The following is a 21,664-nucleotide window of genomic DNA, read 5'->3' on the forward strand; positions in this document are numbered from 1 at the left end:
ACCTTTCATTTTTGGTATATCAATTCAGGCCTTTTGAATAGCCCCAGTTCTTTCAAACCAAGCAAGGGAAAGCAGAAAAGTACATTTTAATGTGACAAAACCCTTCGACAAAACTTACAGTTCTCATCCTCTGGTACACCTTGAATGGCCTAAGGGTCTTTGAAATCTAACCGCCAAAAACATAAACATGTCCTTTGTGCCTTGTGGCATATCTTTACCTCTCACTTTCTCTACTTTAATTTTTCCCCATCAACCATGATAAGATGTTACTTAATCGTCTTTGGAAGGTCTATCGACGCTTAATTCACACATCTATAGCATTTTTTTAACTTGATACGGAAGATTAAAAACAAATACAGAAAGAAAAAACCCTCCTATACTTTTGAAATCCTTTGAGGGTAAAGAATCAAGACAGAGTGGGAAATTAAGTGAGTGTGTTTATAAGATTTCTCAGTTGATTTTTGATGTACCTGATTAATCTGGATACTGGTATTCTTTTCATCCGCTTTTTGTATAACTTTCAGTGCAACTTCAATAGTTTCATAATCATAGGGATCCAACTGTTCCAAAGTAAAGAATCAACAATTACCTACTTTAGATTAGAAATGCTTCTACAGTGGTACTAAAAACACAGTACACAAATGAGGGTATTTAGATAAGTTTTTAAATCTAATCATTTCTTAGAAATTATAATTCCAAAGACAAGGAATTTTTTTAATTTATCATTTAAATTTACTTTGATAATACTCCCTTTCAGACAAGGATGCACAAAAATCTGCTATTTAAAACAATGACATATATTATTGTATTTGAAATTTTACTTCAGAGAGTATATGAATACTAGAGAAAGTATTTAAATGACATATGAATTTCTCTATTTTGTGATTATTCACCTTATGTAATATTCCACTAAGGCTGATGACCAAATCTTTCGTGCTCTTCAGCAAAGGAATTATTTCTGCAGCCTTAGCCAGGAGCTTGGAATGTAACTGATGTGCAGTATTCCCTGTAGTTTCTTCACTTGGGTTTATATTTGAATTGTGGAGAAATAGTGTTTCAATGCAAAGTTGGAGAGCTGAGTCACTGTCCAGTTCATAAGCGCTAAGACAAAAATGTTCAATTAAACATGACTACAATAAAAACAGCATCCTTAAAAAGAGATTTCTTCCTAAGCACATTATCATTATTCAGGTTCTGTCCTTTCATTGTAAAAGTCACCTGGTAATCCAACCGCTTATTTCTCCACTTTGACTACTGCATCGGCTTCCTCACCGACCACCCTGCCTCCCGTCTCTCTCCTCCCCAGTCCATATTTCACTCTGCTGCCTCAATCAACTTCCGAAAAACCATTCAGTTCATATCTCCCTCCTCCTTGAATAACTCCAATGACTGCCCATCTATCTCCGCATCAAACAGAAACTCCTTACTTCGGCTTTAAGACACTCAGTTAGTTCTCCCCCTCCTACCTCTGCCTCATTGATCTCCTTCAACTCAGTGCAATCAACTGTATTTGTTGAATGCTTAGTTTTTAAAAAAGATGGCACCTGTTAAGTGCTTACTATGCACCAGGCACTGTATTAAGCTCTGGGGTAGGTACAGGCTAATGCAAGATAGGATCCATGTTCCACATGGGCTCACAGTCTTCATCCCCATTTTACAGATGAGGTAATTGAGGCACAGAAAAGTTAACTGACTTGCCCGAGGTCACACAGCAGAATAGTGGTGGATCCAGGATTAGAACATAGATCCTTCTGACTTCCAGGCCTGGGCACTATCTACTAAGTCATGCTGCTTTTCTATGTACTAAGTGTTTGGGAGAGTACAATGCAACTGAATTAGCAGAACGTTCCCTACTCATCCACACATTCCACTTCCCCGATGCCAACCTACTCTATATACCTTAATGTCATCTATCCTGCCACTGACCCCTTGCCCACATCCTCTCTCAGCCTAGAACTCTCTCTTCCTTCATATTCAATAGTCCATCACTCTCCCCACCTTCAAAAGTCTCCAAAAATCCTGTCTTCCCAAGAGGCCATCCCTGAAGAAGTTTTCATTTCTCTTCCCCGGCCCTCCCCTCTGCATCACATGTACACTTGATTTGTGTAGCCCCAAGGATGTTGATACGGCATTTATGTGCACATCGTCGTATTCTCTATTTCCCCTAACTGTAATTTATTTTAATTTCTGTCTCTCCCAAATAAGTCCCTCATGGGAATAATAATGTTGGTATTTGTTAAGCGCTTACTATGTGCCGAGCACTGTTCTAAGCGCTGGGGTAGACATAGGGGAATCAGGTTGTCCCACGTGGGGCTCACAGTCTTAATCCCCATTTTAGAGATGAGGGAACTGAGGCACAGAGAAGTGACTTGCCCACAGTCACACAGCCGACAAGTGGCAGAGCTGGGATTCGAACTCATGAGCCCTGACTCCAAAGCCCATGCTCTTTCCACTGAGCCACGCTGCTTCTCCTCGGGGATCATGCCTACCAAATCTATCGTATTGTACTTTCCCAAGCATTTAGTATGGTAAGGGCTCAACAACTACAGCTGATTAACTGCAGTGGTGACTTCATTAAAGTGTTGAATAGTAAGCTGTACCTAGTAATAATAGTTGTGGTATTTGTTAAGCACTTACTACGTGCCAGGCACCGTATTAAGCCCTGGAGTAGATACCAGATAATCAGGTTGGACACAGTCCCTGTCCCGAGGGGCTCGCAGTCTTAAATCCCCATTTTACAGGTGAGGTAACTGAGGCCGCTAAGAAGCAAAGTGACTTGTCCAAGGTCACTAAGCCGACAAGTAGAGGAGCCGGGATTAGAACCCATGACCTTCTGACTCCCAGCTCTGTGATCTATCCACTGCATCATGCTGCTTCTACCAATTTCTCTTATAATGTGGAAATTGTACTGTTGAAAGCCCTATTTAAGGAAAACTCCATACCACCTAGATAACTGGATTAAACTCCTAAAGAACCTCAGTAGGGCAAGGAGCTCCTACTACTGTGGCTAAAAACTGGCTGTCTTTCTAAGATTCCCTCTAACAGTCTGCCTTTAAGACTGAATATTGCTCGAAGAAAACATCATTAAGACTGGGTTGAAGAGAATGACTCCAAAAATCAGAGAGCTACTTGCAACAAAGCAAGGAATGTAACTATCAATTACTCAGTGGTATTTATTGAGATCTTACTAGGTACAGAGCACTGTACTAAGCACAATACAACAGAATTATCAGCTCCCCATCTCAGATCCTCTTAGCGCTGACGTATGGGATGTAACCAAAACCCATTTTCTAAAAAGTACATCTAATAAGCAGAAGGATGCCATGGCTGAAAAAAACATGGGTTCACAGATAGAAACCAAGTCAAGGATTCAAGTTCATCCCCTAAAAAGCATATATAATAATGTTGGTATTTGTTAAGCGCTTACTATGTGCAGAGCACTGTTCTAAGCGCTGGGGTAGACACAGGGGAATCAGGTTGTCGCACATGGGGCTCACAGTCTTAATCCCCATTTTTTACAGATGGGGTAACTGAGGCACAGAGAAGTTAAGTGACTTGCCCAAAGTCACACAGCTGCCACTGAGCCACGCTGCTTCTCTATATATGGACGTTGATTAAAGATGTACAAATACCTAAAATGCTTCTATATTTTACAAACATATACAACACATCACCTGTTTGGGACCTCTTAGAATGGAATAAAAGTATGTCATGAACTAAAAAGGTATTTTACCTGCAATATTCCAGGATGAGATGTGTGTCGGTATCTGGATTCTCCACTAGGGTCTTAATAAGTTCTTTCTTTCTTGGTGAACATGTCCTAAATACCGGCTGGAAAGAAATCTACAAACAGAAAAGTAAGAGAAGTTTTCAGCATGCTACTGACACATGGTTTCAAATGCACACTCCAAGCAGAAAAATAATTGGTTATACTACTTCACGCATTACTTACAGTGTTCCCTCTCCTGGTTTTCACTAGTGAATTATATTTATTGTTTCATCCCCTCAAAAATGTATTTCATAATTGTTTAACTGTCAACCCCCTAGCTATGTTTCTGCTTCAATCCCCAAATTTATGGTATTTGTTAAGCACTTATTACGTGCCAGGCACTGTATTAAATGCTGGGGTGGATACAAGCAAATCAGGTGGGACACAGTCCCTGGCCCACATGGGGCTCACAGTCTCAATTCCCATTTTACAGATGTGGTAACTGAGGCACAGAGAAGTTAAATGACTTGCCCAAGATCACACAGAAGACAAGTGGCAGAGCAGGGATTAGAACCCATGACCTTCTGCCTCCCAGACCTGGGCTCTATCCACTATGATAATGCTGCTTCTCAAGATCTCTAGATCTGTGAAACTGGGACCTACAAAATCAGAGAGGACCGGGGCAAAGTTGTCAGAAAAAAAGCCTCCAGATACACAATATTTATATCTCTACCATTACAAGTTCTTTAGGCAGGTACTGATCAAATGAAAATAATAACTCACACAGGAGGTAATACTAACACTCACATATGTGTATACTTGAAAAAAAATGAATTCAGAAGCACTTTGACTCAAGAAAAAAGTGGATTTTTTTCTTTCTTTCTTGAGAAGTAAAACCGTACACTAAAGTTCAGGACCATCAGTCTACATACACTCTCTATGGAATATTCACTAAAAGTGAAGAAAAATGTGAACTTCACTTTCATGTTACAACTCCATATATATGCTGTGAAATTCACCCCCATAATTCAGGCCACACCGTGCACACCAACAGACTATCATCATCATCATCATCATTATAATAATAATAATAATTCTGGTATTTGTTAAGCAATTACAGTGTGCAAGGCATTGTACCTCTGAAATTTACTGTACCCACCACACTAGGGTGGGAACAAGCAAATCAGGTTGGACACAGTCCTTGTCCCATGTGGGGCTCACAGACTCAATCCCCATTTTACTGATGAGGTAAACGAGGCCCACAGAAGTGAAGTGACTTCCCAACGTCACACAGCAGATAAGTGGCGGAGACGGGATTAGAACCCACCGACATCTGATTCCCAGGCCCGTGCTCTATCCATTACACCCATGCTGCTTCCCAGCAGGGAAGACTATCCCTTGATCTATCGATCAGTTGTATCTGAGTACTTACTGTAGGCGGAGCGCTGTACTAAGTGTCCCTGTTGGGTGGTTCAGCAACTAAATAGACACTATATCTCATAATGAAACTCCTAAGCACTTAGTACAGTGCTCTAGAATACCCTCGGTACTCTATACTACGGATTGTTACTTTTTTAAACCAATGGATAAAATATTAATAAAATAAAATTGATATAGATGAAGTAGATAGAACATTTATCAGTAGATAAATAAAATAATAATAATAATGTTAATAATAATGTTGGTATTTGTTAAGCGCTTACTATGTGCCAAGCACTGTTCTAAGCGCTGGGGTAGACACAGGGGAATCAGGTTGTCCCACGTGGGGCTCACAGTCTTAATCCCCATTTTACAGATGAGGGAACTGAGGCACAGAGAAGTTAAGTGACTCGCCCACAGTCACACAGCCGACAAGTGGCAGAGCTGGCATTCGAACTCATGAGCCCTGACTCCAAAGCCCGTGCTCTTTCCACTGAGCCACGCTGCTTCAATCAATAGATACTTATTTTAACTTATTACTCGATACCTATTATAACAAATTATTATAATAAACTCACACCAAATTTACCAAGCCGGATACCCCAGTGAGCATCAATAATTAATTCCTGAAACTTAAGCTTCATTTCTTCTTCTCCATAGAGACTGGCAAGTTGAGCTCCAACCAAAGCTACTGCCTAAAAACAAAAACAAATTGATTAAAATCAAACTCCTTAGCTGGGTCTGCTCGTTTTCAGCTTCCAAAACAAAGCTTCTTCAACAGAAACTTAACCAAGTCTACTGATTTATGAGACCATACAGGAATAGTCCCATAATACATTTTCCTGCTTTATGATAGAATGATTAGTTTGAAGCCAGGAAAACATGTGCTAAGTCTGACTGATGGAGAGAGCTTCCTTGGCTGTTGATACTGCCCATGTCTTTTTCTATTTCTAAGGAACTTGCTTTCCTCCATTGCTCCCAGCTTTAATCACGCAAATTCACTTCTGGTCAACCTTCATACCCTCAGCAAGTAGCCCAGGGCCCAAGTTTCTAGTTGGCAGCAGGTACTTTCCAGATGGTTGACTGACTGGCAAACACTCACATGGCACACACTGCTTCTGAAAACCCACCGTCTGGCATACATACTAAATGCTCAACCCAGTGAAGATGAGAACAAAGAATTTAAAGATTTGATTCCAACACTGTTGCATCATTCCAGTCTTCCAGTATGTAGAGCCTTCTACTGCTAATCACTGCAAGAGTATGCAGGAATCTCATGTAGATTAAGTCACTTTTCAGTGCAGCAGCCATATAGTAACCATAGCTCAGAGAAGAGGACTGACCACTGAGCATACACTTTTGATTGAAATTGGATCTCCCTTTCATAAGAATAATAATTATAATAATAGTGGTATTTGTTAAGCACTTACTTTGTGCCAAGCACTATACTAAGCACTGGGATAGATACAAGCTAATTGGTAGATACGAGCTAATTGGGTGGACACAGTCCCTGTCCCACAAAGGGCTCACAGTCTTAATCCTCATTTTACAGATGAGGTACCTGAGGGACAGAAAAGCCAAGTGACTTGCCCAAAATCACACAGCAGACAAGTGGCGGAACCGGGATTAGAACCGAGGGCCTTCTGACACCCAGGTCCGTACTCTATCCCCTAGGCCATGCTGCACCCCATAGCTTGTGTTTAAGTAGACCAAAGGCTTTGCTAACTCTCTGAGCAATTTCATCATCAATTATAATATACAGAAAGAGGTTCTTCTAACCTGGAGTGTGATCTCTATGGATTTGAGAGAAGCAGTGGAGCTTCTGGAACTTCACTGTTAAGTTGAGGAGGCCATATGTGACAGTGGTGTCAGAAATTGAGAGAGAGTTGTTAAAAACGCTGAACGAGCCGACCAAATGTAGACTAACTAGAAGAAGCACCCTGAGTTGGTAACATCATCAAAGTCTTTAACAAGCTATTGTGTGCGATTAAATATCTGTTTTTTCAGGCGTACCAAAATTTTATTGTAGTTCTGCCAGGAGCTGCTTATGACCTTCCACAGTTTTGCAAAGACAATTTCCTTAGGCAAAAGAGTGCAGTAACCCAGTGCCAGATCATGATCCACCAGACGACAATTAAATACCTAAAGGAAATAATACAATTTAAAAAAAATTATGCACATAATAAAAACACACGGGCAGTTAAGTTTAAGTATGGAGTATGTGGCATGCTCTTTGCTTTGTTTAGGAGAGAAGGAAGCTGAGGTAGGAGGGGGAAAGGTGATGGAGAGCTTTGAAGCAAATAGTGAGTTTTGGATTGATAAGAAGGTTGATTGACAACCACTGGAGATTTCTGAAGAGGGGGGTGACATACCCAGAGTGTTTCTGTAGAATGATAATCCGGGCAGCAGAGTGAAGTATAGACTGAAGTGGGGAGAGACAGGAGGTTGGGAGGTCAGAAAGGAGGCTGGTGCAGTAATCCAGTCGGGATAGGATGAGTGACTTGATTATAGTATGCAGCGCTTGTACAGTGCCATTTACACAGTCTTGCCCTTGCCTTGTCCTAATGTTACCCATTAGGATATAGAGAGCAATCAGTGGTACAAAAACTGAAAAGCGCATGTAAAAACTTTTAACGTGCAGGATCCATTTATGGCCAAAGTGACGGTAATATAGTGCGGATGCTGTGCACTGTAGCACCATAATGCAACAGGTTGTCATCTTGTAATCCATGTTGGGAAGCACATTTTCAGGATTTTGGCTGGTTCTAATAATAATGATAGTAAGTGTGGTATTTGTTAAGTGCTTACTATGTGCCAAGCATTGTACTAAGTGCCGAGATAGATACAGGATAATCAGGTTGGGCACAAGTCCTGTCCCACCTTGGTCTCACAGTCTAAGTAGGAGGGAAAATAGGTATTGCTTCTCCATTTTATTCATTCATTTAATCGTATTTATTGAGTATTTACTGTGTATAGAGCACTGTACTAAGCCCTTGGAAAGTACAATTCAGCAGCAAATAGAGACAATCCCTGCTGACAATGGGCTCACATTCTAGAAGGGGAAAGAGAGACATCAAAACAAGTAAACGGGCATCAGTAGCATCATTATAAATATAATTATAGCTATATACACATCATTAATAAAAATAGAATTATAATTATAAAAATGTATATATATATACACAAGCGCTGTGGGGTGGAGAGGCAGGTAGAGTCGGAGCGATGGGGAGGGGAGGGGGTTTTACAGATGAGGCACGGCTAAGTGACTTGCCCAAGGTCACATACGAGGCACGTTTTCGTCTTCTCGTGGAACAACCTAGGTGGTTCAGTCATAAATTTCACCACTGATGCCACAGCCCAGCAAACATTACACCCTACTTGGGGAGTGAGGACTAGAACCAGGTCTCCTCGTGATTCCCAGAGCCATGCTCTTTCCCCTGGACAACAGCAGAGCTAAGTAGGGACTACAGTCAAGTCAAAAGTCACTGAGGCTGAAATCTTCTAAAGTCCAGAAAAAAACAAACAACCCTACAGCAGGCCCAGGTATTTGATAAAGAGTGAACAACATAGATAAGAACATTTTAAACAAAATACTCACTTTATGTAACAACGCTGAAGCATTTTCTTGGATAAAAGTATTGGCTTTTTCTTTCATGGCAGTCAGAATACTTTTCATGTGAGCTAGCATTTCTTCCTCATAGAGCTTACAAAATGGAATTAAAAGAGAAGTCACTATATACAATGAAAGTGCAGACAAGGTTGAAAAAACTCTCACTTTACCTAATACTAGATCCAACAATAAATCAATGGTATTTATTGAGCACTTACTGCATGAAGGGCACTATAGTAAGTTCCAACATTAGCTCTAAGAGGGAACGTTAGAAGTACACAGCTACATGCACAGATGTCTCTCTAGCCAGCCAGACGTCAAAGTACATCGGAGGCTATGAGCATCTTCCCCTATAGTTCCTCTCTCCCACTGAAGCCTCACTCCTTTCCACTTAATGGGGGAAAATTGAAATGTAGGAATACATCTGCTCCCCTAAAGCTACCTAATATGGTCTTGAGGTTAAACCATGGCTGCTGTCCTGTCCTGCCTTTGGACAAAACAATAACAACAACAACAACAAAAAACTTAAGGCAAAAATCTAATCTTTAAAAACTCATTCTACTTCAGTTGTCTGGGAGACAACTGCAGAAATTAGGGAAAGTTTTTTTCCAAAAATGTGGTGTGCCTAAACAGAACGGGGCATAGAAATGCATTTGCATATGCACAGTGTCAGACATGGGATCGGTGTAAAATGTGAACTTTCCTTAGTGCCAATTTATTCGAGAATGCAAACTTGTAGTATTATTATTAATAATAATATTAATAGTAATGTGTTAGTTAATAATAATAATAATGTCATTTGTTAAGTGCTTACTATGTGCCAAGCACCATTCTAAGTGCTACGGTAGATACAAGATCATCAGGTTGGACACAGTCCATCCCATATGGGCTCATAATCGTAATCCCCACTTTACAGATGAGGTAACTGAGGCACAGAAAAGTGAAGTGACTTGCCCAGGGTCACGCAGTAGACATGTGGCAGAGCCAGGATTAGAACCCACATCCTCTGACTACCAGGCCTCTGCTCTTTCCACTAGACTGCACTCCTTCCTAAAGTCAGTGTTAGAGCACTGGCTACTACCTGTGCTCTCTCTTTGGAAATGTCAACTTGAAGATGCCAGTGTTTCCATTAATGAAATTGCCATTATTGTCTGTTTTAAGCTTATCACTGTTTTAATAAAAGTTTCATCTTTGTCAAAGAAAATGTCTGTCTCCAGATCTTTCACCCATCCAGTTCCAAAGAGGCTGGAGGGAAGAAGAAGGTTAATGAGAGCGAGTGATCAGCTTGGCCAAAACAATCTCATTCTCCTCTTTGGAGTAGGGGGTGTGCTGAAGTGGGGTGGGGGGTTGGGTGTGTGTGTGTGGGGGGTGGGTTTCTCTCTCTTCCTCTCTCTCAGTCGGGGGTAGGGGCAGGCCTGCCACTTTAGTGACAGATCTAGCCAGCAAACTCTCACCCTACAATAGACACTTCCTTTATATTCCAGGACAGACCCAGAAAGTAGTGACATTTCAAATGTATATAGTCAATAAAAAGTAGTAGAAATTAAAATCCTCTGAGGGATCAACTCAATAAAGAAGCTCATTATCCCACTTTTCCCATCCCATCAAAATAGTGATACGTGCTGTTTCTACCTGTCTTCAGCTTAAATGGACAAGACAGCAACAGTCGTTTGGCTCCTGAACTGCCAACCATAGAAACACCACCTCAAATGCCCTATTCCACCATAATTAATACCTGCCGGCTACCAAGAATGCAATTTCCCCCGCTTGTGAAACACCAAACGATCAAGTCATCCAAAATTCCCCTTGCAGAAAAGTTTTAATCTTCAAAATTGTCCAGATTCTTTCTCTGTTCTTCTACTTTACCTTTTCACTCAAATGTCTGCTCATGCTGTTGGACACTCCGTGCTGAAGGCAGCTGCCAAGTGAAACTACGACGAGCCCCAGGGCTAGCCCCCACTGGCTACATTCCTGCAGGTTCTGGAGCAGAGTGGAAATGGGACTGATGACCGGCAATAGAAGATTCTCACCTATGAAAGGACAAAACACTTTAATAGGTAAAAATGGTCAGTTTCAAAATCAATTTTAAAGATGGAGAGAGGTAGCTGTACCTTAATGATCAAGGTATTGTTTCTTAGTTTATAATATCTATGGAATTTCATGGTGAGAATTATTTTACTGGCAATGTTCTGTCACTCCATTAGAACAGGGATAGGGGTGTCATTTACTTGGAAGACAAACTAAAGTTTGCAACTTAATTCTTAAACATAAAAATAACCTACAAAATACATTTTAAGTCTGCATAAAAAGTATAAGTCAGCACAGAAAGCATGAAAGTATTCTATAGAACTGTGGGTTTAAAATGAACCTTTGAAAATGTTACAATTTTGGGCTATAATTATCTTCTAAATACCTTTATTAAATGGACAGTATGGCAAGCTTGCAGAATCCAGAGGTTGCATATTCCTTTCTGCAAAAGATATCAGTTTTAATTGAGTGCCTCTCTTCATCATAAAAAAGGCCTTAATGCCTTTCTTTTTCTTATAAATACATTCGAAAAATTTTCTTCTCTAACAGAAAAAAACACCAAGAACTAAAATTCAAATTTACCAGTAACAAGAACCAGAGATGAAATCAGTTCATAGATAACTGGCAGCACCAACTGTGTTTCAAGAACAATCCCATCTTCGCTAAAGAAGTCATTGTACATCCACTCTTCATAAGGATCTTTATCTGCTCCAAAAGAAGTCTAGATCAAAGCAGTAAAAACATGTAACTGAATCAATGGTGCTCACTGAGTGTTCACTCTGTGCAGAGCACTAAACTAGGTAGTTGAGAGAGTACAATAGGGTTGGTGGACATGATCCTTGTCCTCAGGGAGCTTATAACACGGTGTGCATAAGCGCTCACTCTCCTAAAGACATTCTATTCATGCACAAACTAGAGCTTATTCGTTAAAAAGATAATAGGGAAAAGGGGAATCTTGTATTTCTTCTAAAATTCTCGCAAACATCTGTACCTATCTGCCCTCCTCTCTGAGTCGACTACGCACTTGGCCGTGTACCTCTGAAGCAGTGTGGTACACACCCAAACCCCTCAATACTTAAGTAAATAGTCTTATAATCTACTATTTCCTCTATCCCAATCTATGTGAATATCTGTCTCCCTCTGTAGACTGAAAGCTCCTTGCGGGCAGGGGTTACATCTACCTATTTGGTTGTACTTTCCCAAACGCTTGGTATGGCGTTCCGTATCACTGACCCAATATTATCTAAGATCTGCTTTGTTTCATTCCCTACTCCAGCTTGAACCCCTAATATTTTCATACAAGAAATTCCTTGAATCACTTTGCAGGTGATTGCAAAGTGGTACTTTACATCCCAACAACTGAGAGCCTTCTGGAGAAGTGAGAGGGATGGCAAAGGACAGTTTTTAGCAAGGAATTTTTAAACTGCTTTTTATGGTGCCGTTTTTAAAGGAACACAGCTTTAAACCCTTACTTTTGTCATAAATCCACAATCTATTTGGCACTGTCTGTAAAATTCCATGGCAGCTAAGGTGTATTTACATAGTTCCAGAGCATCTAACAAAAGATCTGAAAAGAAAAAAATTAGAAAGAGAGGATTAAACTAAAATAGCCATTTTCAATTTGTATATAAATCCTAAATGAATATTTTTGAATTTAATTTTTGACTGTTCAATAAAACGTACTGTACTTTTAAAATAATTGTCCTGAAAATAAGTTCTAGGAGTGAAACTTGTGTGATTTTATAGGATATATCACCTGAGAAATGATTTTTTTAAAAAAAAGAGCTCTAGATTTGAAAGAAAAGGTTTAAGTGGCTTTGGTCACTTAGTTTCTGGACCTCATCTCTCCTTTTTGTAAAATGGGAAATATACCTGCAGCCTTTTGTGTGTGGGAGGGTGGGGGGATTCCATTAAGAGCGAATCAGGATTAGAAAACAACCTGGCTTAGTGAAAACAGCACAAGCCTGGGAGTCAGAGGACCTGGGTTCCACCATGTCTGCTGTGTGACCTTGGGCCAGTCGCTTAACTTCTCGGTGCCTCAGTTACCTCAGTCCATAAAATGGGGATTATGACTGTAAGACCCCTGTGGGACAGGGACTGTGTCTGCCCTGATTACCTTGTATCTGCTTTAGCGTGTAGAACAGTGCTTGATACAGAATAAGCGTCTAAAAATACCATAATTACTATTAATTACTATTATTAACCATGGGCAAAGAGCCTCAAGCTAAATGCATGTATAGGACAGTGCATATGACTGGATGATGATGATTACCTGGACTACAGATGGTGACTGCCTGGCAGGCCAGCTCATGTAAAACTGCAGGCAGATTCACTCCTGCAGGAGTTATCATTGGAACATCAGCACCCAACATGTGACAAAGCTTTTGACAAGCCAAAAACAGCAATCTTCCTGTGCCGGCATCACAGTGATGTATAAATAGGTCTCTAGAGAGAAGAGGTAAATACGCAGGGAGAATATCTTAAAAGGATCGCGATTGTTCTGCCTTCGATGGAGGTAGAGTTATCTCATTAACATGCAACACCAATTCAGGTGAAGAAAATATATTCAGCGGCAAACGTTGTATTCAGTATTACTCATTTTTCAAATCTTATACTTAAGATCAAGTACCACGTTCAAGGACGCAAATTTAAGAACTAGCTTTGCAGAACTGTTAGTATCCGGTGTCTGAAACCTACAGGTTAAGTAGTCCATTTAAAACCCAATGTTCATCACCAGAAAAACACCTTGGGAAAAGGATCTCAAATTTGTTAACCACAATATATCCCTAAAAATAAAAACTGCTGTATTGTCTGGCACTCACACAAGAGCAGAGAGGTGTTCTATGGCAAAAAGACCAGTTGTTTCAAAAACTTGTACTCTACAGTTCTCACATGAAACACTACCTGCATATTTTTAAGGCCTTTTCCACTTTGCCTGCATTTAATGCTCTCAATGCTAGCTCTCCACCCAACTCTGGTTCTGACACTTGAAGAAGCAGTGCCAGTCGGTAGAGCCTTGACTCAGTGGAAGGGCTTTTTGTATTGGCTGGTGTCATCTCCTGGGTCTTTCCAGATTTTTGCGTGGACCGGGTGCTTTCATAAGCTTTAATGTGTTCTTCACGCAGCTGAGTCACCAGCGAACGATTTCCATAATCTTCAACTGAAAGAAAGATATCAAAATCTTCCTGCAATAAAAATATGAATCAAGTTAAAATAATCTCATGCTTCCTCTCTTCAATGACTCTCACTTTAATACATTCCAAAGAATATCCTACCCGTAATAGAAAGCACTTAAGATGCTTTGAATTAAGATGAATAGCACAAACACTATTTTAAAACTAACACCATTTCACTTTTCTAACACATTGGTTTAAACTTTACAACAATAGCCTCCATTATGGAACGAGTTCTGGGAAATGAGTAAAAAAATGTAAAACTGTGACTGGTGGTGAGGGATCGGGGGAGGGGAGGACGAGCAGGGAGAAACAGAGTGGAATTCTGCTATTTGGGGTTAGACCTGGAGAGACTCAGAGATAGGGTGGGGAGAAGTTGCCTGCTCGCCAGATGGAGGGACCAGAGACCACATCCATTTTACTTTTGATGAAGTGGGGAAAAAAAAGCTAGCAACTTTATTGTGGAATTTCTCACAGCCACATTACAAATTTTTAATTATCTGAGTATACAATTCTGGGTAACCAGTAAAAACAAGGTATCTGTACCAGTCCCCGATTCATAATATTCTCCTCATACGAAAATTGGTTTCATTTAAGACAGTTTTCAAGAAGCAACTGTGTTGTAAGCACAAAGACTGCCTGTATGTGAAACCAACACCATCTCTAGAATTAATGCTGGTAGTGACAGAGAATTTCATGTATTATGTGAAGACACCAAAGGATGTAGCCAGAAGTGCTTTTTTTTCCACAAAGCTCATCCAGAATTATGATTTCAGCTAATAATGAACATAAAATCTGCTTAATAAGAATATTTTTTCCTGTAATCAACTGAAAATCTTATTTCAACATTTTGATTCTGCTCACCAAAAAAGTCACATCTATATCCCCTAAACATAAGCTAGGCCTCCAAAGTCACAGCAAATTTCAGGGGACTTTAACTCAGAACTAAACAACAAACCACACTATCCCCTTCTCTCAAAAAACCTTGCTCTCTTTCAAAAAACCAGGAAAAAACAAAAACCGACTGGTTCTTTAAAGGATAGGGACATTCTGAATTGATCTTTATTTACGAATTAAGAAAAGAGGCTGCTAGAATTAAATATGATTTCTCATCAATCCTGCTTAACTAAAACTAAAGAAAGCCACTGGAGTTAGTGACCCTCTAAACAAGTCATATTCTTTACCTGTAGGCTAACCATGGTTTCAAACATCTTTACATTTTTTTCACATTCATCCTTCTTCATAGGATTTTCTGTAATAAAACAAAACTAATTACAGCTGCCATACAAACCAAAACATGCCTAGAGTCTAGGTGACTTGGATTGAGGGACTAGACACCTAAATAAACTTTGGTCTTTTAGTTTTGTAAGGTTTCTCTTTATTTTTTGCTTTTTCTGGAAATGTGTGAAATGAATTTTTTTGCTACAAGGCAATGAGGTTTTTCTCACAATGGGATACAGTAGGAAAAGGCAGTCATTCTTGGGAGGGAGAGACCATTGTCAAAGTAAACTGGGTGCTGAAGGATAATTTACCTTTATGAATATTAAGTAGTATTTTCAGACATTTTACCAGTGTTTTGGCTATAGACATTTGCTGGAACTTGCTCTGAAAAGACAAAAAGAAATTCAATAAAGTCTGTTCCCTTCCTGCTCATTAAAAAGAACTAGAAGCTCTTTAGACAGTGAAATGTGGTGTTGGTCACTTATTCAGTTATACAATAAGGCACAAAGTTTTAATATCCAAATTTAAAATAAGCTATTTTTTTCTTTTTACTATATTAACTGTGCTTTGATGTACCTAATAGTCAATCCTTTATTACTGAATGTTTATAGCCTGGACTTTAGCCACCATCAGGACTCACGAAGTCTACACAAGGGACGGGGGGTTGGGGTGTGTGAGAGGGGGGAGGTCCAGGGGCCAGAGTGGCTCCTTCCCCCAAAGCTGAAAGGAGAAGACATGTCCAGGTAGAATGGGGCAGGTCAAAGTATACCTTTTAGAACGATGGAAAGGTCATAATAATGTTGGTATTTGTTAAGCGCTTACTATGTGCCGAGCACTGTTCTAAGCGCTAGGGTAGATACAGGGTAATCAGGTTGTCCCACGTGAGGCTCACAATCTTAATCCCCAATTTAGAGATGAGGTAACTGAGGCACAAAGAAGTGAAGTGACTTGCCCATGGTCACACAGCTGACAAGTGACAGAGCTGGGAGTCGAACTCATGACCTCTGACTCCGAAGCCCAGGCTCTTTCCCCTGAGCCACGCTGCTTCCCCTGGTCATGGCTCTCAGCCCTATAAAGACCTGGCTTGGAACAGTGAGGTGCTTGAGGACCACTTCCTTCCATCAGTACAGTACCTCTGCTTGGTGGTTGTTATGCCTAAATTTACCCCATTATTACTTTCCTGGCACGTCTCTTCTCCCCCTCATCTATATACAGTGCTCACTTATATACAGCACTCAATAAATACAATTGACTGAATATGAACATAGATTTTCGATTAAGATTAAGCCCCTTACGGGACCTGGATTACATCTGAATCGATCTTCAGTTGCTCCCCTGGTGCTTAGTACAGTGTCTGGCACACTATAAGCCCAAATTCCATAAACGACAGGACTATATTCCTGCACAGCCTGATCTCCTTCACATCAAGTGATTTAGAATTTAAAAGAGCTTATTTAAAGGCGTAGCAGTGGATAGTAGCAGAACAGAGCTATAGATCCTACTCGAAGGCAGGGAGAGGAGGATGAGGAAATAATCAGCAAGACAGGGAGGCTCTGACAGAGAGAAAGAACCAAAAGGAGCTCTTATTGCCAAGGGCCAGCAAAACAAAGCTTGGAGAAACCTCTACTTAGGTGGGCTTTAAAAGGTTACTGAGTTCTCCAAGCCCTAGATCTCAACCACAGGGATATCGATCTTTTATGGCTTCAGAAGGAAAAAGCTTAGGAGACCCTTTGAAACCAAGTTTATTAGAGAATATCAGGATATTGATCCAATTAATGCCACCATTGTCACTGAGTGTGAATCTAATGTTTGGGAAAAGATTATGAAGGCTGTGAGGAAGTAAAAATAAAAATATTTTAAGTGTATTTTGTAAATAGGAAGAAGGAGAAGTGATTTTTAGGTGAGGTTGTAATTACTAAAATGAGGTCATCCATGTAATTAGAAGCCCAAGTGCTTTGTATGTTACTCTGCATACAATAGATGCTCAATGAATACTGTTGATTAATTTGAAAGGGGGTTCTTAAGTGCCCTTTAGTATATTTATCCCACATTCTTTGTTAAACAACAAATAAGATTGAATACTTCCAAGTGGAACCCATTAAAATAATACCTCTTCAGAGTTAGAGTCAGGATGTTCCTGTAGAGCTAGCCTTGCCCATATGACCAGTCTTTCCACGGTTTGCTCAACTTCAGAAGGAGGCAGAGACTTCAGTAAGTCGAGACATTCTTCACCCTACAAAAATATCATATTTGAAGATCAAATAAAGGGCACTGCATTGGAAAATGTTCCTTTTAATGTTTCAATATGTATTATTTTACTTCAATATTCTCATTTCAAGAGACCAATAGCTTGACTATCAAACAGGTGAATTTAATTTTAAAATTAGCTCCCCTTATATTAGGACTTCCAGAGAAATATATAAAATTAGTCAAAACAACTACATACTGCATATGAGAAAGAAAGAAAATCCAAACTCTACAAAAACCCAGAGTATATCTCATTTGATAGCCAACCCCCAAAACAAAGAAAACATTAAAACATATATACCCGTTCTCTGTCAATCAGGTCAATAATCTTTAGGCAGTACACTCCATCGTTAGGTAACATATATGTCTGTGCCACTTTTAAAGCATCTTCTAATGACGAAGGACCATCTTGCTTGAGAATATACCTCACCACCCTCTGAAAGAAAATAATACAACTATCTGCTTTGGAAATTGATTTTTATTACAGTGAAATTCCCTGGGTAGAGCTAAAAAACAGCTCTCAAGATTAGGTTTAACCTGAAATTGGGTAAATCCAGACTGTGTTTGTATTAAAACAGATGGAAATTGAAGGGAAAAAAATGCTTTAGTTTCTACTGTTTGTATGGCCTTTTCCTGTTTGATTCCTTTCTCAACTTTATCAATATATATAAAACTCTTGTGCATGTGTCCAAAAGTGTTTTTACAGTTCCGCAAACTGGAATACCTGCTGGCTCGGACCCAGTACTTAGTTCTGATAACACCCATCCCCACCTTCTCCTTTCCTCAGCACAAGGGTTGGGCCCATTAAGAGATCAATTCCCTCTCCCCGGGAACAACAAGAGCTGCCATGTGATCTTACCTCTGGAGGTAAGGGAAGGGAAGAATGAGGATCACAGTGCCATGGAGAGGGGGAAGGAAAGGAAGAGATTTGGCCGATTCTAGACTTAAAAAAGAAGGACTATTTCCCTCTTCTTAAAGGCAACCTGACTATTATTAGTGAGACACACCGTCCCTCTTCACACAATAAGGCACTTTCAATAGTCACTATTATTTTTTCTTTTCCTCCTTTGCGGATACAGAGTCAAAACCCAAACTGGCTGCTAAATGAATTATTTGAAGCAAAACCCAAACTGGCTGCAAAATGAATTATTTGAAGCACAAACACTTTCTTCAGAGTTTCTAGCATATTCTAAGAGACACAGACCAAAAAAGAGCTGAAGAACAAAGCGAGGAAAAGACTAGTGTAATTTACTTACCATTATCTGTTTGTCTTTTAAAAGATTGATATCTCTTATTCCGTATCCCCTCAAAAGCTTCTTCATCTCCATTAACTTAAAACTTTCCTGTAATAATTTGACCCTTTAAAGCAAAATAAAATATTACTGATTGGCTTGTAATTTTATCCAATACAATTTGCCATATCAAAATCAACTGCACAGCATTTAGACATGTAACTTTTTTTTACTATGTACTTATTATTGGAAAAGCCTCACCAACTGCAAAGCAAGATGACATTTCCAAACAATATGTACAAAATATTCAGCAAGGTCATATCTTACTTGGGATGATCCATTTCCAAGTGCTGTTTCACTAGCTGCTCAACTGCTGCACTCCAGGGCACCACTGCTCCATACATTATCTGAAGCACTGCATCGAATATGAGCTACCGAGACAAACAGACGCCCATGAAAACGGATTCTTACACAGTAGATTGCCTGGCATTGTCTAAATTAACAGAAAGAGACCCCAACCAGGTTCAAAGGTATCCCTTTTGGTTAACTTCTGTTTAACCAAAATCCTGTTTTGCATAATAATAGTAATTGTGGTATTTGTTAAGCACTTACTATGTTCAGGTGCTTACTAAGCACTGGGGTGAATACAAAACAAATCGGGTTGGACACGGTTCCTGCCTCGAGAGGGGCTCACAGTCTCAATCCCCACTTTACAGATGAGGTAACAGGCATGGAGAAGTAAAGTGACTTGCCCAGGTCACACAGCAGGCAAGTGGAGGAACTGGGATTAGAACCCATGACCCCCTGACTCCCAGGTCTGTGCTCTATTCACTACGCCATACTGCTTCTCATGAGTTTTAAACTTTTATTAAGGTTGTTAACTAGTGTCCTTTAACAGGGCTCAGTATCGGGGACATTTACGCTCAGAAGGTTTGTTCACACAGCTTGGTCCTGAAGAGTGTAAAATAACTCCTTTATTATTTGTTCTTTCTTTAAATTAACTTGCTTCATCTTGTCATGAAAGCCCTTCCATCCAAGGGACATTTCTGTTCACCAGTAATATGTTTCCTTCCAATTTTAATAGCATTACTGATAATCTTCTTGTAAATGATTGCTTGATTAATGAGGCTTTGCCTTCCTGCTGTACCATGCTACTGAGTTACTCTTCACCACAGAATTCTGAATTCACTAACCACAATCACATAACATTCCTAACCATCTACTGCTCCCGCAAGCTTCCTGGGCCACCCGGACCGGTAGTATCACTAGGAAGGCATAGCTTGAAGTGGTCTTCCCCTGATGATGTGAAAATTATAAAACTTCTTCCTTAGTCTTTTCTATTATCCTGTACACAGACTCCCTGCTCTGTAGAGGATAATAGACTTTAAGCTCACTTTGGAAAGGGAATACGTCTGTTTTATTGTATTCTCCCAAGTGCTTAGTAAAATGCTGTGCATGCAATGTGCCCAATACAATTGATTGACTGACATTGAGACATGTAGAACTAATGTCCTGCCCTGTTTATCACTCTAACGGTGTGTAATTCTAGTTTGCATTACATATTAACAAACCTCTGCCCATTACAAAAGGGCAGGCAGTCACCAGTGAGATAACTGTTTTATTAACCTGCTCAGAATGTTCTCAACTGGACTCAAGAGACCATGGCAGGAAACAGAGACTTCCATTCCTTGATTTACATTTAGCCCCAGCCCAAGGGGGCTGAAATGGATATATATTAGATACCGGTGTGGGAAACCTGTACCCTGTTAGTGCTAGATGGCTGCATTGATATTGATTTGCTCAGTTTCCCAGAAACTTACATCTGTATCCGACAGGCACCCGATGACCGCCATGGCTTTCGCCTCCCATGCAGTTTCAAACAAGGATGCAGACTGGGAACTGCAGCATTTCAACAGCTCCTAAAAAGGGATCATTTCAATTGACAACAAAAACTTCTTTCCCCAAATTAAAAGTATTCTGAACGGCAAAGCTAATATTGCCTCCGATTGCACTTGAACAGATTGAAATGGAAGTTGCTGCCCAGAAAAAAACCCTGCAGAAATCCTCAATCGCTAAATTAAGACAGCCAAACAGTGACAGGCTTTCCCATGGAGAACGTCTTTACATCGTTTACATCAGAGCATGTCTCAACTCCTAAAATTACCTTTATATAGAGCAGTAGAACTTTCTCCTCCTGCAAGCTATGTTCCTTCATATAGGGTCTTATGAACTTCGTTAAGGTAGATGGAATGAGTTCGGGTGCCAATACTTTATCGAACATACGGAACACTATTGTAGTGGCATTCTCCTAGGTATTTAAAAAAGATCAAAGTAAACAAATGTCCAGACTGCAACACAGTATAACAATTCACAAAGATTCTTGTACTTTTTACCTTCTCAAAATCACTAAGTGCCAATCTGCAGTTGTACTTCCTGACCAACTTGATCAATTCTTGTAAACTGTTCACTAATTTCTTTAACTGACACACTTCTTCGCTGCTCTGATATTCTTTCTGAAACACAGATAATTTAAAATTAGATGCTATCAATCTAAATGTTAGATTATCCCAACCCAAATTTAGTCAAAATGATACAGCCAACAATTGGTTGAAATGTGCACAGGAAAATTGGGAAGTTGGGAAAGTAAGCAATTTTAGAATAATTCAAATTATAAAAGAACTAAAGACCCACTCCTGCCCAACAAAAAATCAAATTAATTCAGGCACACTCACTGCCAGAGATTGAAGATCCAGAAACAATCAAGCTGAACAATAACATAATTTTAACGACATTTGTGAATACAACCCCTGACACGAACGTTGCATTTCTTTAGGCTACTTAACGCCAGCCATTTTTTAATGGATTAGACTCTCTAGAACATTGTAAACTAGGGAAGACCTGGTGAAATTTATTAAACTGAATGAAAATGAAAACTAGAAGACTTTTCAAATTTCTCTCAAATGAATTCAAGCCATCTATCTTGACTATAACAGATAAAATTTGGAAGAAAGAAAAATGAGTGCCC

The 21,664-nt window shown here is 39.8% G+C and overlaps 1 protein-coding gene across 1 annotated transcript in view; it reads right to left on the minus strand.

Moving 5' to 3' along the window:
- KNTC1 (kinetochore associated 1) overlaps positions 1 to 21,664 on the minus strand; it is a 74,644-nt gene that overhangs the window by 19,893 nt on the left and 33,087 nt on the right. Inside the window, exons 25-45 of the mRNA XM_029058528.2 lie at positions 21,033 to 21,152; positions 20,804 to 20,947; positions 20,460 to 20,558; positions 18,967 to 19,070; positions 18,664 to 18,766; positions 17,709 to 17,843; positions 17,271 to 17,393; positions 15,472 to 15,544; positions 15,124 to 15,191; positions 13,671 to 13,951; positions 13,039 to 13,211; positions 12,239 to 12,333; positions 11,349 to 11,487; positions 11,152 to 11,208; positions 10,605 to 10,768; positions 8,727 to 8,831; positions 7,142 to 7,270; positions 5,707 to 5,823; positions 3,734 to 3,843; positions 894 to 1,101; positions 471 to 560 (exon numbers count right to left, since the gene is read on the minus strand). Of these exons, the coding sequence (XP_028914361.1) occupies positions 471 to 560; positions 894 to 1,101; positions 3,734 to 3,843; positions 5,707 to 5,823; positions 7,142 to 7,270; positions 8,727 to 8,831; positions 10,605 to 10,768; positions 11,152 to 11,208; positions 11,349 to 11,487; positions 12,239 to 12,333; positions 13,039 to 13,211; positions 13,671 to 13,951; positions 15,124 to 15,191; positions 15,472 to 15,544; positions 17,271 to 17,393; positions 17,709 to 17,843; positions 18,664 to 18,766; positions 18,967 to 19,070; positions 20,460 to 20,558; positions 20,804 to 20,947; positions 21,033 to 21,152 (2,637 nt within the window). The remainder of the gene's footprint in view (positions 1 to 470; positions 561 to 893; positions 1,102 to 3,733; positions 3,844 to 5,706; positions 5,824 to 7,141; positions 7,271 to 8,726; positions 8,832 to 10,604; positions 10,769 to 11,151; positions 11,209 to 11,348; positions 11,488 to 12,238; positions 12,334 to 13,038; positions 13,212 to 13,670; positions 13,952 to 15,123; positions 15,192 to 15,471; positions 15,545 to 17,270; positions 17,394 to 17,708; positions 17,844 to 18,663; positions 18,767 to 18,966; positions 19,071 to 20,459; positions 20,559 to 20,803; positions 20,948 to 21,032; positions 21,153 to 21,664) is intronic.

Source organism: Ornithorhynchus anatinus, chromosome 2 (genome assembly GCF_004115215.2).
Source record: "Ornithorhynchus anatinus isolate Pmale09 chromosome 2, mOrnAna1.pri.v4, whole genome shotgun sequence".
NCBI classification, from domain to species: domain Eukaryota; kingdom Metazoa; phylum Chordata; class Mammalia; order Monotremata; family Ornithorhynchidae; genus Ornithorhynchus; species Ornithorhynchus anatinus.